Source organism: Crocodylus siamensis, chromosome 8, assembly GCF_052110815.1.
Source record: "Crocodylus siamensis isolate JL-2025a chromosome 8, ASM5211081v1, whole genome shotgun sequence".
NCBI lineage: Eukaryota > Metazoa > Chordata > Crocodylia > Crocodylidae > Crocodylus > Crocodylus siamensis.
In genome coordinates this window covers 78,899,110-78,917,906 of record NC_143402.1, presented here as the reverse complement: position 1 = coordinate 78,917,906, position 18,797 = coordinate 78,899,110, and the positions used below count along the sequence as shown (strand labels likewise).

The 18,797-nt window shown below is 46.6% G+C and overlaps 1 protein-coding gene across 4 annotated transcripts in view; it reads left to right on the top strand.

Annotated features, from left to right (window-relative positions):
- Window positions 1-18,797, top strand: part of RNF213 (ring finger protein 213) — a 69,987-nt gene that overhangs the window by 6,525 nt on the left and 44,665 nt on the right. For 3 of the 4 annotated variants that reach the window (XM_090059589.1, XM_090059587.1, XM_090059590.1), the window contains exons 4-21: window positions 796-909; window positions 1,978-2,700; window positions 3,060-3,361; window positions 4,310-4,468; window positions 5,556-5,749; window positions 6,590-6,879; window positions 7,238-7,503; window positions 9,961-10,173; window positions 10,800-10,998; window positions 11,789-11,844; window positions 12,262-12,415; window positions 12,971-13,126; window positions 13,636-13,734; window positions 15,007-15,129; window positions 15,753-15,936; window positions 16,801-16,974; window positions 17,247-17,405; window positions 17,743-18,341. In XM_090059589.1, the coding sequence (XP_089915715.1) occupies window positions 796-909; window positions 1,978-2,700; window positions 3,060-3,361; window positions 4,310-4,468; window positions 5,556-5,749; window positions 6,590-6,879; window positions 7,238-7,503; window positions 9,961-10,173; window positions 10,800-10,998; window positions 11,789-11,844; window positions 12,262-12,415; window positions 12,971-13,126; window positions 13,636-13,734; window positions 15,007-15,129; window positions 15,753-15,936; window positions 16,801-16,974; window positions 17,247-17,405; window positions 17,743-18,341 (4,164 nt within the window). The remainder of the gene's footprint in view (window positions 1-795; window positions 910-1,977; window positions 2,701-3,059; window positions 3,362-4,309; window positions 4,469-5,555; window positions 5,750-6,589; window positions 6,880-7,237; window positions 7,504-9,960; window positions 10,174-10,799; window positions 10,999-11,788; window positions 11,845-12,261; window positions 12,416-12,970; window positions 13,127-13,635; window positions 13,735-15,006; window positions 15,130-15,752; window positions 15,937-16,800; window positions 16,975-17,246; window positions 17,406-17,742; window positions 18,342-18,797) is intronic. The other variant, XM_090059588.1, reaches the window with a different exon arrangement.

The window sequence follows — 18,797 nt, the reverse complement described above, 5'->3', positions numbered from 1 at the left end:
GGCTGCTGTCAAGGCATTCATAAAAAATGAGGGCTGGGAGGGACTTCGGGAGGTCATATCTAGTCCAGCCCCCTGCTCCAAGCAGCACCAGCCCCAACTCCATCATCCCAGGCAAGGCTTTGTCTACCTGGGTTTCAAAAACCTCCAAGGATGGAGATTTCACCACCTCTCTGGGTCACCTGCTCCAGTGCTCCACCACCCTCCTCATGAGAGAGTTCTCCCTAATATCCAACCTCAACTTCCCTTGCTGCAGTTTGAGCCCATTGCGTTCTTGCCTCTCCCGTTCCAGCTGCAGCCTGGAAGCTGTTTTCATCTCTGTAGACACTTGGGAGCAATCTTTCCCTCCGGTTTAAACTCTTGCCTGGCCTTGGCCAAGGTGCCCTCTTTACGATTCCCCCTCCCTGATGTTGCTTCTGAAACGGGGCCTTCCCCATAGCCTGCACGCGGGCACGTTGGTCAAGGAAGCCCTGACCCGAGCTCCTCCAGTCCTTCCTTCTCCCTGGCCTTGTATAGATTGCAAAAAAGCAAAAGCTCGCAGTGCCTTTTGGAGGCTACCTCCAAGCAACGAGCACCTTCAGAAGCAAAAGCAGCCTGGGGTCTGGATGCTAGGAGCAAGGGGATGGTCATGCCCTATCCCCACATGTTAAGCTTCTAGCTCCTGTCTAACTGCCATCCCGTCGGCTATCGTACGGCCAGGCAGATGGCCATTCACTAGCAAATGCACGACGGTGTTCTAGCTAATTGTTTCCACTTCCTAACTCTGGTCTGTGTGCGAGTGAAGCCCTTTTTCAACAGGCAGTACAAGGTGAGAGTGAGGTAGAGGCTGCCAGCCCTCCTGCCAGAAAGAGGAGAAGGTTGAAGCCAGGCTCGCCGGAAGGCCGCAGCCCATCTCTCGCAAGCCCATGGCAGGTAGTTCTCCTGGTACTTCTTGTATCTGGAGGAGTCGACACCAGTGCCTTGCCCCGAAGCCCCGTTTACCAGCACGCGGGTTTTTTCTGGGTTGACCTGGAAGTGAGCAGGGCAGGCCTGGGCTCCAGCCTGCTGTCAGCAGGATGAGACCTGCCCCATGGGGGTCTGGAGAGCAAGTACGTCTGCGCAGGGGCAGTTCTTAGCCTAAAATCCCTGCGGTTCGTCTGTTTTCTTACAAACTCCTCACTGGCAAATGAGGCAGAAGGGGTTGCTGCGTGCATGTCCTTCCAGCCAGCGCCCGCGCTGCTTTGTGCATAGCTTCCCATTCCTGTCCACGTCCACCATCGCTCTTCCATCGTGGCTTGTGACCGGGCTGTTGTGCGCATGGCAGGGGGCAGGGAGGGGCTTACGGTCAGAAGAACCTCCACTCCCTTCGGCCCTGCAGCCCTGTTTGTATTTAGCATCTGGGACGGGGACCCCTCGCTAAATGTATATGCTGTAGGACTCTGAGCACCACTCTTCCCTGCGGAGTGCCTGGCCTCGGGGGATCTGTCCAGCTCTGGTGAAAGAAGTGGAAAATGGGCCTAAACTGTTTTCTTGAGGGCACCGATGCAGAACGTCTGTCCCGCCCTGTCCTGTCCTGTCCCCGCCGCCAAGGGCTCCCTTGGAGAAAATCACACATTACAAATGCTGAAGTGCTTCCCCCCCTTCGTTGTCGCACTCGTCTTTGGGGTAGAAAGCAGCAGCCAGGGCATGATCACACCTGCACAGACAGAGGCTGCTCAGGGCATCTCCTTGTCCTGTCCCAAAAGCACTTTACTTGTTCAGTTTTCAAAGGTAAAAGACTCCCCATGACTCGAGTGGTGCCGTCTCCTTTTTCACTTGATTCCCTTTGTCTTTACAATAGAAATTTGGGGTTGTGTTAGCCATGATTTCATGGGCAGGGGTGAGACTAGCTTAATACATCTGCATCTGCAGAGAAAGAGTTGAGGTTGAATGGAGGGAAGCAATGAAGACAGCTTCTTTACTGAAAGTAATTGGGCTTCATTTCTCTGCTCTGTTGCACAGAAAAAGAAGAAGAAGAAGAAGAAGAAAGGTGCCCCTGACACGGAGCAGCCGGACTCCTTAAAGTCAGATGCACCTAGCACAGATTGTTCTCTGGTTTCGGAAAGATCCTGCGATCCCTTTCCTGCATTGGAAAGTGCAACCCAAGAGGACAAAGTGGCCAAGCCGGGCACTGCGCTGCCTTCTGGTTGCGCCACAGGTGAAACAAAAAGCAGTGGTTCTTTGGGCCCCTTGGGAGAGGAGAATAAAAACACAGAAATGGCTGTGGGAGACCACTTCGGCAGCGCCAGCGCCAGACTCCAGGATGATGCTTGTGGCAAGACGGCTCAGCCCACAGGCTCCACAGCTCCACAGGAGAAGATGGAGGATGGAAATTCCAAAGGTGACGGAGAAGAGGGCAGAGACGAGAGGGGATCTGAGAAGCAGGAGGATGCCCGCAGCCCTGCTGAAACGGAGCGGCCCCTGGGAAAAGCATCTGATGCCCAAACTTCAGGGGCAGACGGAGGTGCACTAGGCTCCAAAGGAGCTGGAGAAGGGGACTCCCCAGGGCTTCCCACCAGTATGGAAACGCCGGAGAATGAAGAAGCTAGTCCTTCTGCAGAGGCTGTGAATCAGAAGAGTAAAGTCTCACCGACTGAGCCTCGGGACACACAGAGCAGGGAAGGGAAGGTGGAACGAGAGTCCAAGCAGCAAGCACATGCTCCAGTGTCCAAGGCAACCAGCCAGGTAAGGTGCTGAGGTCCCTCTGGGTATATTGGGGTGATGAGTCTGACCTCTCTGCTCTGCAGTTCCCACCGGTAGCCAAATTAGAGCCATGTTTATGGTGTCAGTGCTGATAACAGCTGTGACCCATGCTGCGCTTCTTAGTCTAGAGAGGACCGTGCTGTACAGCAGCCACAAAACAACTCTCTCTCGAACCTAATGTCAGCTGCACAGTGATGTGCATTTCCTCCTACTGCAAGTAAGCAAAAACAGTCTTGGCCAAAGCAGGATGTGGCATCTCTACAGCTTAACGTGAATCATGACGGCAGCCTGTTGGTCTGGGGGATTCCAGTTCATTGCATGCATGATTATTTATGTTGCAGACGGTTGTAGGAGGGCAGCAAAAGGCAGCAGGAGGGCCACAGGAGGCCCTGAGGGGGACAGCGGATAATAAAAAGGGACCAAAGGAGGCTGACCACCCAAAACAAGACTATGCCTCTGTTGCAAAGACCAGTATCAAAAAGGAGGAGAAGCAGCAAGCAAACCAGAAGGCGGGCAAAGAAAGAGAAGGCAGAAGTCAAGCCCAAACAAGTGACATCCCTGCAAAGGGTGACGTCCCGAGCAATCGGCAAACCAAGCAGAAGGAGCAAGACAAGAAAGCTGCTCCGCATGTGGTTAAACCGAGGTACGGTATGAGTTGGACCAGTTCTGCTCAAGGTAATGGTGGCTGAGCAGCACCTGTGCAAATGCCTGGTACCTCTGGCCTAGAGGGCACTCTTGGGACACAAGGGCGTTGTGGTAATGTTCTCACTGTGGGCAGGGATTAGGGAATGAAGTGAGTTTATAATTGTGGTCCATGTTGGAGGGCGAATACAGCTGGGCCATGCAGGAGCCTCAAGGCACGGGACTTGCACTGTGCTGAACTTGAGGTCTTGTTGTGGCACTGTGGAAGTTAAAATATGGCCCGGACAAGGGGAAGAGACCCATGTTTTCCTCCTGAGCCTGGGCAGGGAAGTCTAGCTGTGTGATGACAGGGTCAGGACTTCCTTGCCAAGAGCAGCTTTTTAATGTAATGGGTGTGGATGAAGATGGATAAGCCACTTCACGGGTTCTTTGCATTGCGCAAAACCATGCACGATATTTCTGCTAAAACGATTTAGCAGCAAAGTAATTGATGGTGAGCTGGTTTAACTGTCCTTACAACTGCTGGCTCCCTATACAGGCATACCTTGTTTTATTGCGCTTCACAGATACTGCGTTTTTTACAAATTGAAGGTTTGTGGCAACCCTGCATCGAGCAAGTCTATTGGCACCATTTTTCTATCGGTTAGCATTTTTTAGCAATAAAGTATTTTTTAATTAAGGTCTGTACATTGTTTTTTTAGACATAATGCTATTGCACACTTAATAGACTATAGTATAGTGTAAACATAACTTTTATATGCATTGGAAAACCAAAAAATTCATGTGACTCGCTTTATTGCGATATTTGCTTTATTGTGGTGGTCTGGAACCGAACCTGCAATATCTCCGAGGTATGCCTGTACATGCAGTGTGAACACTTGGGGGTAGAGGTGGGAGAGTGGGGAGGATTGCAGAGCTTTTAAAGGCTTTTTTAACCATTTCCTTGCAGCCAGGTGTCTCCTGCAGAAGGCATCACAGTGTACTTCCATGCAATCATCTCTAAAGATTTCAAGCTCAATCCTGAGCAGCATAAAGTGTTCATCAGGGGAGAAGGTATTTCAGGATATGAAAAATGGAGTGATAATATCTGTGAATTGCACTATGCAAAGTAAGTACCGCTAGATAAATACCACCTTATCTTAAATGTGAGACAGTGAGATTCATTCGGGAAATACTATAGGACCTGGCTGCATGCCCACATCAGGGCTGACCCCAAATTCTAGGAATATTTTGATGGATCTAAATAAGAAAAGGATACTTTCCTGGGGGGAAGGAGAACAGTGGAGAGTATGCACTTGCATGAGAGCTGCAGGTCAAAGCAGGGAGGTGAAACTAATTTTATGGTGGTCCTCTAATACCCGCGCCATCTTCCATCCAGAAATGTTTATCTTGAATTTCACATGCATGTTACATTTTTGTGAAATGGCCAAACGGCCCTTTCCTGGCATCCCCTGCCAAGTTACTTGACATGCCGTACCAAAGCTAACGTATGCAGCCTTCCAGCAGCCCAGCGAGGAAGGTTTGTACTCTTTGCAGTTTACGGCAACGCAGAGGTGAGAGTGGCTGGTCTAAGCTTGGACAGTGGAGAGCTGGGAATCCTCTTGTTCCTGCTCCCAGCACTGGACAGCTGGCAGGATGCTAATAGCTGACTAAGCTGCAGCACTGGCTTTTTGCTCTGCTTCCAGTGGCTCCTATTGGTTCTTGACGTCTCAGGCACTTCACAAGCAACCCAGCACCCTACCCACCTGAGTACGAGCTCCCCACAACTTACAGATTAAACAAAACAGGATTTGCTCTGGAGCTGGGTGTTTCCATGCCACACTCTAAGTCTGGCTTAAAGGACAGTCTAATATGCGAGTGTGGTGATGCACAAGAGACTGCTGACCACCTCCTCGCGTGTGCAACACACCCAGGGTGAGGACCTGGCAAGCGACAGCCATAAAGCAGTTGTTGGGGCTCCATCACATTAGTGATGTGTAGAGGGGAAAATGAAGTTTACAAGAGAAGTGGCTCCTGTAGGTGTGTAGCTGCTCTGGAGGTCCCAAGTGGATTTTTGCCTTAAACAGGAGGAAGCTGGAAGTAGCCTTTCGGAATTAATTTGCCAGTGGGACTGCTAAAAATGAAGTATTAAACCAGTGTCTGTGATCATTCTTCTTTGCAGCTGCTTAATACGTACTGTAATTTCTACTAAACAGGGACCTGAAAGAGCACGGACACCTCGTAGAAGGATGTGTTCTTATTTCCAAAAAAAACTTGAATAAAGACATTGCGTACAAATACTATATAGATGGTGAGAAAGAGGGAAAGTATGAAGTGATTTACAACTCTAGTGGTCCAGATGTTTACATCAATCGCTACATGCGCATAGCTTCTAATCTCTGTTTAGAAGGTAAGCTGGAGTCTAGTGTGTGAGAATATGTAACCTGGCAAATAGAAGTATTGATTTGAAATCGCATTGAATGCATCTTCTTATGCGTAGGCTACACCTTTCTCCCCTAAAAACTAGTTGGGGAAAACTGGAGGTGAGTATTGTATGCAAGGAAAACAGATCCCCATGGGTCTGGAAACTTAGCAGTGGGAGGAGACAGAGGTGGCAGCATTAAATGCTGTGGCTCTGGAAGCCATGGCAGTTAACTTTGCAAACCCCTGCCCCCACCGCATTTCTGGCCGAGTGGGTGCGCCCCTCGCATCCATGCACCAGATTGGGTTGGCGCACAGGTTGGTCTGTGACCAGACCCAGCGTGCGGAGTCGGACCTGGCGCACCGAGTCCAGGACTGCATGCTGGCTTGGGGCTATGTGCTGGCATGGACCTGGTATGCTGGGTCTGGGCTCCAGGGCTTGGCTCCAGAGCTATTGCCACTTCCTTACCTTAGTCAAAGATCCTTTACCTTCAAAATCAAGGTGCATACTAGATACAGGGGTGTGCTGCATGTGAGGAAATACGGCAAGGTTTAAACCAATGTGCACCATTGCCATCATGGGTTCCTAAGCTAGGATAGTCGTAGATGGCTTTAAGAGCCTTGGAGTGCTGTCTGGGTAGGTTTAGAAATGGTATGATTGATGCTCGTGTTTTGCTTTTTGTGTCTTTCTGTGGCCTCCTTAACAAGCTTGAGAGCAGAGGCCTATAGCTTCCAGGAGAGCATGCCTGTAGCATAACTAACGCGCCTCTTCTCTGCTTGCTTTATGACGTCATCAAACAAAACAATGCCATTTTTATTTTGGCATTAGAATGGCATCAGTATGATGATATAGTGTGTGCCCCACCTGATGCTTCTGTGGTGAACAAGATCAAGGGTTGGTTTAAATCGGATGATGGAAAGAAAAAAGTTTCGACGGGGAAGATTATAGCAGGAGAAATCATGTTGGAGACCATCTTCAGCCTCCTTAGCACCTGGTCCTGCATCAACATAAGGAGCTTTTTCAGCCAGTTGCATCAGTTTTATGTAGTGACCAGCAATCCAAGGGTGTACCAGGGAAAGCCAGAAGAGTGGACATCACTAGAGTTTGGAACAAAAGAGGTATTTGTTTTAACTATAATTTGCATATTTTTTTTGCATGGATGGCTAACAGTCTTACTTTAAATAAGTAACTTAAAAGTTATCTCTCCCTCTCTCCCTCCCTTGTCTGTTTTCAATCCTAACTTTTAAGGAATTGTATACCTTTTCTTGCTTTTTCAGTCTGTAGTGTTGTTTGGTATGAAGGGGAGAAGCAGATACTTTATATGTGGACAGCTAACGACCAAGTGTCGTGTAGTTTTTTTTTGTGTTTAATTTGTGCAGAAGGAGATGGTGAATGAGGGCCCTTTCCTCATTCCTTTCCCAAAACATTTTATCCATGGAAAATAGCTGTGTTTCCCTCTTTTCCTTCCTACTTCAGGTCAATGAGCTGCTTCTGAGGTATTTGAGAAAACTAGGCAAGCCATTTCTTGATAAAGGTGAATCTGCTCCACCAGAAAACTGGCCGGTGAAGAGTAAACTAGAGTTGGGGCTGATCATTCTTGCAATAGGTGAACGCTATGGACTTCAGACCTCAAAAGAGGACCTGACTCAACTCTGCAGCCTCCTTTGCTTGGAAGAAAAGCTGGGAGACGATGCTTTCCACAAAATGGGCCACGTTCTAGAGGAGTTTACAGAAAAGCCACAGTATGTTTTTTTGTTTGTTTGGGCTGAGGGGTTAATTTTGCATCGGGGTGCTGCCCCTCCTTTCAGACTCCAGTGTGTAAGGATGAAGGGGTGCAACCAACACCCCCTGCCTTAAAAAGAGACCCCCCAAAACCCACTTAATTCTGGAAGGGGTGTGGGAAGTCGTGTAGGTTGTGCAGTGTGCTGAACAGAGCTGGAGGATCGCTGTCCTTGGCTTGCAAGCGATACTCCTGTCAATCGCCGTATGCTGTTGGCTTCGCAATGGGCACCCTGTTGGCATGATCTCCTCCTTGCTTGAGGAGAGGCAAAAGTGAAGAGTGATAACGTGGGCTGCCACCTCGCTTTGTTTTCTTTCTAATAAAATCTGACCAGTGCAAGGGTCCTTCCAGACACTAGTGCATCTTGCTTTTGACCATTTAAGAATGAAATCGGTTTGCATGTCACAATTTTTGAAATTCCAAAGGTATTTTAGATGTTGCCATGAGGGTAAGTGCCAACCAGAAGGCCTAGAAGCATTGTGATGCCCTCCTTATTGGGTGGGACATTTTTTAGGGTAGAAGGGGGCAGGGCTTCAAGTTTTTGAAGTAGTGAATATCAGCTAAAAAGCCAGTTTGTCTCCCCAAGCAGCCTGATCCTACCATCGGGGAATGGAAAGACTCAAGGGAGCTGGAAATTGGAAGATGAGGGGTCAGAGCTTACACCTCTTCAAACAGACTTCCCTCTTCTGCAAAGTGCTTTATTGGGCTTGTCTTGGGCGTTGTAGTAGTAGTAGTAGTAGTTGTATAATAGTAATATTTATTGTAACCATGTATTGGCATGAGACTCTACAATACAAATAAGCAGAGAAGGCTCCTGCCATGAAGAACTTACACTCTTAGCTTTGGCCTCTTCTTCTCAGGAAGTAGGAAGCTGAGAGGTATTAATGCCAACAATGTGTTTTGTTGTAAAAAGGACAACAGGAAGCTGGGCTCTTGCTAGGAGCAGCACTTACAAATCAAGAGAGGCCATTCCCCTGTTCTGTTCAGCACTGGTGAGGCCTTGCCTGGGGTACTGTGTCCAGTTTCGCACTTCAAGGAAGATTTGGACCAATTAGAAAATGTCCAAGGGAGCAGCAAAAATAGTTAAAGGGCTGGGAAATATGACTTATGAGGAAAGGCTGAAAGAGCTAGGGTTACTGGCTGGGATGATGGAGTTAGGACTGGTCCTGCTTTTAGCAGGGGGCTGGACTAGATGTGACCCCCGGAGGTCCCTTCCAGCCCAAATTGTCTGTGATTTGATGATTGAATAGGGGGAGAGAAGTCTGAGGGGAGATTTGACAACATACAGGACGGGTGGTCAAGCCATGGGTGGAGATGGCCAGTTCTCTGTGGCCACGAGGGGCAGCGGTGATAGATTTCATAGACATTGGAGCTGGAAGGGACCTTGTATGATCATCAGATCCAGCCCCCTGCCCCAAGGGGTAGGAAGTCAGCTGGGGTCAAAGGATCCCAGCAACATAAGCATCCAAATGTTTCTTGACCATGTCCAGAGTAGGTGCTTGCACCACCTCTGGGGGGGGTCTATTCCAGGCCTTGGGGGCTCGGACAGTAAATAAGTCTTCCTTGTGTCCAGCCTGAAAGGGTCTTGGAGGAGTTTGTGACAGTTGGACCTTGTCATCTCTTGGGGTGCCCTGGTGAACAGGTGTTCCCCCAGCTCCTGGTGCACCCCCATGATGTACTTATAGGCTGCCACCAGCCTGCGCTTCTCCAGGCTGGAGTCCCTTAGCTCTCAGCCTCTCCTCGGAAGACCTGCTCTCCTGCCCTCTGATCATGTGTGTGGCTCTCCTCGGCACTCTCTCGAGCTTCTCCACATCCTTCCTAAATTGTGGAGCCCAGAATTGGATGCAGTGCTCCAGCTGTGGCCTCACCAAGGCCAAGTAAAGTGGGAGGACGACATCCTGTGTCTTGCTAGGAATGCAATGGTAGATGCACGCCAGAGTTTTATTCGCGTTGCCAGCTGCAACGTTGCATTGGTGGCTCATGTTTATCTTGTGGTCACTCGTGACCCCCAAGTCTCTTTTGGTAGTGGTGCTAGCAAGCATAGCATTGCCAAGCCTATATCGAACCAAGGGAGCTTTCGATGGGATATTAGGAAGAACTTGCTCCCTGAGGGTGGTTGAGAATTGGAGCAGGCCACCCAGAGAGGATGTGGAGTCTCCATCCTTGGGAGTGTTTAAGCAGATTGGAAAAATGCTTGACTGGGTGAGTTAATAGGGGATGATCCTGCCCTGAGCAGAGGGTTGGACTAGATGGCTTCCTGAGCCCTATTTTCCCATGATTTCTAGAGCCACATTCCCAGGTGCATATTTGTCCAAGAGGCCAAGTGCACAATTTTTATTTCCCTTTCCAGACTTGGAAGGGGAAGAATCTTCCCTAACTCTCCGTCCGTCACTTCAGGCGTCTTTCTTATCCGTTGCAGCATGAAGCAATACCTGATCCATATGTGCGAGAGATGTATGGAAAGTCAAGTGGGTCAGTGGCTGTGGATCCTTCCTCTTCTGCATTTCTTCGCTCATCCTTTTGACCCTGTCAGACGCTCTGTAGCAGACTCTTACCAGAAATCTGAAGAGGACTGGGCAGGGCTAGAAGGCCTGGCATTCAATGACTTCAGAAAGAGCACGTCTTCTCAGGGGTAAGTTAACTTATTCGTGAATAGCTCAAGCCTGAATATTTGCAGGGCTTCTTGTTCCCAGCCCCGTTTCACCGGCCCTCGCAATAATCCGAGCGTCTGACAGCCCTGCTGCTAAATGTACTACTACTCAATTTTGCAAATTTTTCAGGGTGATGTCTGTGAACTCAAACTTTGCTCACGCTGGGTGCCCGCCCGTGTGGGTCACCCTAGGGAGTGGGGAGACTTTTCTCATCATTGGGAGAATAAAGTAAAATGTGTTGGTTCAACCATCTCCTTTCTATAAATTCACTATAGAAGGACCTAGAAAATGCAACCTCTTCCTCTGTTGGTTATAGGAATGGTGTTTTGTGCCTGAAAACTTTTTCCAACTATTTAGTTGGTCTAATAAAAGATACCACATTTACCCAAAGAACCTCATCTGCCTACATCTTCCTCTTGCATTTTGTGTCCATTGAACTTTTTTAAAGATGTGAAAGTGCATCATATGTATACCCACATGTGCATATAAATGAAGAACTGAAGTCAATCTCTGGGTGGAGCGAGAGGTGGTGGATTGGGTCTCTTCTGCATGCTTTCCATGCCTCTTGTGTGGGGGTCTAGCATTTCTGATGTTTTCTGCTCTGCAGGAACCAGCTGCTGCAGCTCATGGACAGAAAGAAATACCTGCTGCGAACAGACGAGATGCTGGGCCGTTCCTGGTTCTGCTTGCTGTCCCTGGATGTCTTGGGAGAATTTCTGACCCGTTTACCTATGCATTTGTTGGATGCTCTTGTAGGAATTTACCATCGACTACAAAGCACCGACATTTCGTATACCACAGCTGAGGTTTGTCTTTGCTAAGTAATCTAAATCTGTATCCTAAGCTATACTACCCACAATAGTCATTATCGTGAAGGCAATTGTACGCTGTTACTGTAGGAAACACGTCTTACTAATACCATGTTTTCTGGCATACCACATTCCCCGCCCCTCAGATAAAGCACCCGTGTAAGAAAAAGCACACACAAAGTGGATGGAACCTAAACTTCAGCCCACTTACCCTCCCTTTCCTGCTTAATCAAAAGCTGAAACCCTACTTGCTGCAGAAGAATTGTCTCCAGGGGTAAACCTGCAATTCTGAAAAAAGCTAAAAAGCGTTCAGGGCTGCAAAATAGGGGGAAGTGTGTGTGGTATGCAAATAAACATGGTATTTGACAAATGAGTGTGGTAATTTTTTCCTTCCAGCCATTTTATTTTCTCTTCATAATTCATAACCATATAATTGGAAAATATTTCAGCAACTTTAAGTAGCTCTTTTCAGGAGTATTGACTTAAACTCGTGAGCGGAATTTGGAGTTAAGTCAATAAGCAGAAGACTTGACTTCAAATAAATGATTTCAGTCTTGTTTTGTATTTGTACTTCAGTTTATTTTCCTAAAAGGAAGTTGTTTCTCACTGTTTGCCACAGCAAAGAGTGTATACAAATCTGACCCTGCCCTAGATGGTGGGTGCATATGCATATCTATAGCTACTTGGCCACAAGCTAAGGTAAATGTTCTTGGGTGAACATAACCTTTTTATTCTGCATTCTTTATTTTATGTGGTTTATTTAAAGCTTTTTCTCCTTTTTTCTCAGTCAATAGAGAATCTCCTGAAGAAGCTGATAGAGCTTCTGGATGATCACCAGAAAAGGTAAATGAAGTCCTAAATCTAATTTTCTCGCTGTGCTGAAACATGCCTTTGCCTGTGGTTCAAGCTACACCCAGACTGGTGCAGTACCAAGCCCCTCGTTGAGTCTGCAGGGCATGCTAGTCTGCTAAAAGCTTGGATCTCAATGGCAGCCGAGGAAAAGGAGGTGTTCAGTGAAAGGAGAAAAGCTTGTTGCGTTTGTTCATTGTGTAAAATATATTTTCATTGTGATAGAAAGATGCAATTAATTTCCACAGTGGGTCCTAAATTGTTCTGCTGTTTCTGAGATGCCTCAAGGGCAATTCTGTATACCATGAATCCTCCTTAAACCCCCTGATCTTACTGAACTTTACCCTTTCTCTGAAGTTGTTGAAGTGTTTAGACTTTTAAAGAACTGGATGTGTTTTTATTTCTCTCTAGACCCCTACCACAAGATGTCTTGGAGGCCTGCTTGATTGTCTGCGCTAAACTCTATGACGTCGTCTGCAAAAAATCCAAGTTCAGGTTCTACCATCTACCTACTGCTGCAGCAGCTATGATTGTTTCCAGAGTTAGTGGCCTTACATCCTTGGAGGTAGGTATTTGCATAATTAGTAGCATTCATTATTTAACGTCAGGGATGCGCTTGCTTCTGTAGTTCCCTTAGTTTCATTCTAGCTGCTTATCTCCCTTCCTGCATTGTGCCAGGGAACTAATGTAAGACTAATAACAGTGATTGATCTCCAACTTCATTCAGCTGTGTTTCACTTGCGTGGCTTGTTATATTAAAAATACATTCTGTTGCAAATATAACTGAGACCTAGATCTGAGCTTCCATAGTGCTTTTTTTTTCTGTAAAAAAGTTGTAAGAGGTAGGAGACTCAGACCTACAGAAATTGCATATGCAAAAAAGCTGGCTCCTGGGTGAGTTGCAGGTGTTTGCAGTCAGAGACTGAGCACCTACTGATCTCCTTTTCATGGCATTGCCTGAAGTCCTTCTGCCCAAGGATTGATGTGTATGGGATTGCAGCCAAAACAGGAGCTCCTGGTCCCTCTCATAAGGTTTCTGAAATCTCTCCAAGGCCTTGTGACAGCTGAGGTATTTATTATTTCTGAGCTATTGGTTTTGTTTCCCTTAATGTAACACTAGATTTCAAAAGGTGCTTCAACAAGTGGAAGTAATCCGAGTATGTCAGTGATGGACATCTTGAACAATCTCCTGACCCAGACAAAAAACTGGCTTCGAGATTATTTAAGCAAGCTGTACTACAGTGCAAATGGGTCCACTCTTCATGAAGAGCTGCAGGTATGTATTCTTGAGTTATGTAGCTGGGGAAAAAGCTTCCGATTTTACTGACTGCCAGAGTCTCCAGTCTTTCCCCAACTTTTGTCCTTGTTTTTTTCTTTTCCAACCTTACTTGCAAAGAAGAAGGCTGCTATGTTGGGTGCCTAAATATTGAAAATGGTTGGTATTGATGGTAGTTGGACTCTACAGCTTATATCACTGTCCAGAACAACTGTCCTCTCTCTAGTGACTTTTTTCTGTCTTCGTTTTCTGACGTGGACTGGGTCACCCACATCCTCCTTTAAATTCAGATTCCAGGGACTGGAATAAGCTGTTCTAGAAATAGGGCATGCCACGCTCATCAGCTAAACATATCTGAACTTTTGGCATGTCTCCCAGAGTGAATCAGGATGACAGAAATAAAACTCTGTCTTGCACTGTGTGCATGCCACTGTATTTGGGTTTTTAAATGATGCATCAGGAGCATTTATTTGTTAGTAGCACCATTCCAAGTCTTCCTCTCTCCTTAGGTCTGGGATCAGTTCGTGAGGATAAACTTTCCTGATGAACAGTTCACCGAGAAGTGGAAGAAAACTCTAGTTTCTGACCTGGAAGGGAAGATTAAAAAGGTACCAACCTTGTGCATGTGTGCATCTTGTGGATTGATTTTAAAGTGGGTGCCTTTCTCTCTCGCGGTGCGGGGGGGGGATGTTTATAATTTTATTCTTAAATGATTTTTGCACCAATGGAAGTTTCTGTGGGAGAGAAGCAGTAGTGGAGGTTCATTCAGCTGCTATTGAAATCAGAAGAAAGGCTCCCATTAACTTCAGTAGGAGATGGACCACTCTTTCCATGATTAAACAGCCTTTTATGATGGCAAAAGTCCCAGCCCTCATTTATAAAACAACTTGCTGCTTCAGAGCCTCTCCTAGACTGTAGGGCTTGATTTTGTTGTTGTTGTTGTTGTTTTTTCACCTCTTCTCTCTCCATTTTCTGATCAAGCAGCTGCTTTTATCTTGCTGTGAAGGTGTGTTGCTAGTGCAGCTGGGCAGCAGCAGCAAGCTCTCCTGTGACAGGCAATAACTTTTAGGCTCTTCCACCAGGGAGAAGGCAAACAATCCTTCTCAAATTCCCCTAGCTGGGTTCAAGAACTGTGCATTTTATACTCCCTTCCTACTCTTACCGATGGATGCCTTCAGCTTTTTCTGGACCTTTGAGAGGCTTGGCTAACATCGCTGTGTTTATAGCTAAAGCAGAGTGAGGGAAGGGTGTGGTGCGTCTGAGTTGTCTGTATTCTGTATTGTGCTTAAAATGCATGGGGCAGGCACTACAATCACCATCTATCCTCATCCGATTCCTCTGGAAGATGCATGGGGTTTGCCGTATTCAAGGCTTTCTGGGCCCATATGTAAAGTGTTGCACGTGGAAGATGTCTAACAAGCAAACCCTGAAAGGTCTTGGGGACCAGTGCACTCAGGAAACATGCAGCGGTACAATGTCTTCATCCCCCTGTGCCATGTTTCCTTGAGGAGGTGCTTATTCCAGGCACTGCTCCTTAAACAGGCCCAAGGACCTAATCTGTACATAACTGAGATTTCTGAGTGTTTCACCTTTGACTCGCTGGTTGGTACTTCCCAGTCCCACAGACTAGAGGAGATGGGAACTGCAGAAAGAAAGCGACTGATTAGCAGACCTTCCTCTCTTTTCTTGTCTTCCCAGTAGCTTCTCTTGTGTTGTCAATAGTCATGTGCCAAGTTTGGGCCATTGAAGTGACAGCATAAATGTCAAAAAAAACCCCAACCCTGATTTCACACCCCCCTTTTTTTAATTTCTGGTTTAAAAACACTCCCCTCCCTTGGTTATTCTTTTAGAAAAATAACTCTTTATCACTTTTCCAATAGAAACATCCCATTCAACTGATCAAAGCCTACTGTTCGCATCATGATGAGTTCAACAAGCTGGACTCTTCCATCGGGAAGTCCTTTGAGAACTGTGCTATAGAAGCTGTTAACATGGCGTGCCAGGTAACCTGTGCTCCTTTGAGTAGAAACCCCATCTGAAGTGGTCTTTATACCTTTCCAGTCCCTCCTGGTTGCAAGGGGAGAAGCAATGATCCTGATTCTTTGACCATCCAGAAACAGACTTTCCACTTTATCTCCACTCTTTCCCATCTAAAAATCAAGCATTTGACCTTATGGTGGAGATGTGATCTGTTAACCTTCACAGGAGTCCTGTATTTTATAAACTGCAGACAATTGCATGTTGGCTTTTTTTTTTTTTAATTTTTTGTCTGCCTTGAACAATTAGGTTGTGTTTTTGGTTTTTTTTTCAAATCAGAATGTCAGGAATTGGGAATTTATGTAGCGATCAAGGAAGAAATACTTAACTTTCTTCAATGATGCTTTATACCTACCGTAGTGTCTATGCCAGCTACTTTACATTATTATTGGTTTATAGGTTGATTTTAGAAATGCCCCGTGTCTCCATTTTTTTAGAGAGTGCCCACTCAAGTAAGATTGAACCGGATTTTTGGCTTTGAAATCCTGGTGGATAGCAAAAAGACCCTTATGACATCAGTGCATATACAAAACAAGTGTTGCTGTAATCCTTACCTCCTTACCTCTCACCCGTGTTTTTTGCTTTACAGTCTCAGAAAAACCTCTTGGACATGCTGTCACCTTACAACCTGAGCAAATTTGGTAAGCTCGTGTCAGCTGTGATCACAAAATCCTGGATCCCTGACAAAAATGGAAGGCCTGTGGATGACTTTGATGAAGTCCTACTTCATTTACTTACATGGCCAGACATCAAGCATCTTTTCCACTTCAACGGTATGATTGTGTTGAATTTGTATGAGAAACTGTGATGGGCGATAGCTTTGCATGTGCTGCTATGCAGGGAAGGAAACTTTTTTTGCAAGGAGCTCAGGCTGGGGCAGTGATAGATCTTAACAACTAGGTCAGCTGCTAGAGTTTGAAAGGTATATAGAGTTTCACTTGGGAATTTTTACCAGGTAAAAGCAAAGGATTTTTGTTTTTCCTTCGTAGCCAAACTATAGTTTATGCTGCAAAAGGGAATCCCAGCAACTATGGGGAAAATGGAAAGCTCTGTGCATTTGGGGATGCTTGAGAGTGGGTTTGCAAAACGATGAGGAGAAGAGAATTGCTGAAGAGTAAGGCAGAGCTACCCCATGCTCCTAGAGCCCTGTTGACCTGGAAGGTCTATAAATTTACCCTGTTTTGTGTGCGCAAACCTCATTTAACAGTGTTTAAACTAATAAAATCCTGCAGCTAATGTGACTTTCGTGCCATCAGCTCTGGTTGTACATGACGTACCTTCTTGCCCCTCTTCCTGTTCTGTCTGTTTAGACTGTCTGTAAGATCTCTGGGGCAGAGACATTTGCTCTGTACAGTGCCCAGCAGAATAAGGCTCTCCTCTCTGCTGGGATACCGTATGCTCTTGTAATCTAGATTTATAACGGTACTAGGAGTGACAGGCTGGGTTACCCGAGAGGTTTGTCGGATTCAAGGGCAGGCTGAAGACGTAAGTCTGAAGCACGGCACCTAGCCACGTAGCAGAGATTGTTTCCAGTCATCACCGAAAAAGGTGATGGCAAAACATCCCTGCGGTGTCGTGCCCAGAATCGGATGGCAGAAGGCATGATTCGGCGCTTACCTGCCTGCTTTTTCTGACAGGAGCCGATGGGCAGATCCTGGATCAATTTACTGATGAAGCCAAGCAGCTAATGGCCATGGCTGACTCGGTTTTCATCCACATCAATGAACACATCAAGAATGGAGAGATCCTAGTTAAGCGCTTAGACCTCGTTCTAAAGCACGAGAAACAATTTCTCTGCATATGGGAGCTGAGTGAGTGTTCATGTCTGGGCTTTCAAGGAGGGTGGAGAGGGGAGTGTTACTCTTCTGGATGGGACGTGGGCCTGCTGCAATGCATGACTGGGGCGATGTGGAATTGCACCTTCCGTTCGCCTTCATTGGTTGCTGTTGCTGCATGTTGGCACCGTTGTTGCCTAGTGTTTTGAGGATACAGCTGTTGAATAGACCAGCCCTGTTCCCATTTACATGAGTACCAAGGTCAGGGACGTACTTTTCTTAATAACCATTGTCCATTTTAATTTCAGAGCATGAGCATCTTTCATCCCTGGAAAGAACAAAGCTGAACCATGAGCTGAAAAAAATGCTGGTGCTCAGGAAGGAAGAAATGATGTCTGTAACGAGAGAGAGGAAGAGGGTGACAGTGCTCCTGGACATGTGCAGGATGGTGCAGACAGTTATAAGAGGTATTGTCCAGTGAAGTCTCTAGGGGGGAAGATTCTCCTGCAGCGACGATTTTGTTTTAGCAGCGACTTCATTGCAGCAGCAGTGGGCAATGAGGCAAGGAAGGGCAAGATTGGGAGGGGATGGAGGCAGGGATGGAAAAAGTTCAGTGAAAAAGCTGTCATCACTTGAGGTGGGGAGCATTAGCTAACCTCAGGCTTCCTAGGATTGTATGAGGTGGGTGTTGAGTGGTTGTGGGTTTCATTGTCTGGTTAAGAGATCTTGGAAGTGGGAATAGGCTAAAGCTGGTTTCAGACTGACGTTGGGATTTCTGTGCTGTGACTTCACTTTTGTGTTCAGTGGATGCTGCTAATATGGAGGAGAAACTTCAGGAGGAGCTGGGCACAAAGGGACTCTCTGAGGTTTGTGATGTGAGGACACTGGATTCCCCCAGCACAGGTCCCATAAAAACCTATTACAATCTGAGCCCAGAACTGCAGAAGGTGGCTGAGGTTATGTGCACCTTCCAGAAGAGCAGTGTCTTCCAGTTCTGCTGGAAAAAGGCAGCGGAAGAGCAAATGGAGGAGCAAGAAGATCTGGATGAAGGAGCCACCCCCACGCTACCCCTCGATGAAGTGTACAACTCTCTGTTCTCTCCTTGTTACTGTGAATATCAGAAACTCCATAGTGAGCTGATATCGGGAGAGCTGACCTTCGCAAAGGTGGATGATGTCTTCAGAGACTTTAAGAACCATTACGAAGGTCTGAAATCCGACCTCCAGCTCATGTGCAAACTGCCAAAAAAAGATGATGGAAAATGGATCGATCTGCGTCTTCAGCAGATCCAACAATACCACGAGCTGGACTTGGCTATGGACTCTGCTGCAATGATTGCGAAGATCAAAGAGGATTTAAACCTCTCCGGTGACTTCAGCAAAATCCACAAGATTCTGAACTTTGTAAGTATTTATGCTTAAAATGCTGCCTGGGAAGGCCATGTAAAGCAAGCATCTCCTTGCTTGTCAGGATTCCCTGTTAGTGAATGGTCCCAATAAAGCCGTGCAGTCTCCTAGAGATGTTACTTTTTGTATAGGCATCCAAGCACCTTGGAAAGCTGGCTAGCCATTTATCAGTCCTATTAGCGAAGGAATGAACCAGTGGCAGAGTAACATTAACATACAGTGGGATCAATCTACAGCTACAGTTCTCTGTGCGTTTAGCAGCCAGTCCTTCTGAATATCAGTGTCTTACGCCAGAATTGATTACCAACATATTTTGATCGCATTCACCATGGTGTGGTCTTGGCATGTACCTTTGCTTATACAGAGTATCTAAAAGAGACACTTGGCTGTTTTTTGCATGTGGAACTTGAATATCAGGTTAGGCATGAGCAGCTATGCTATGGCTGTGCATCT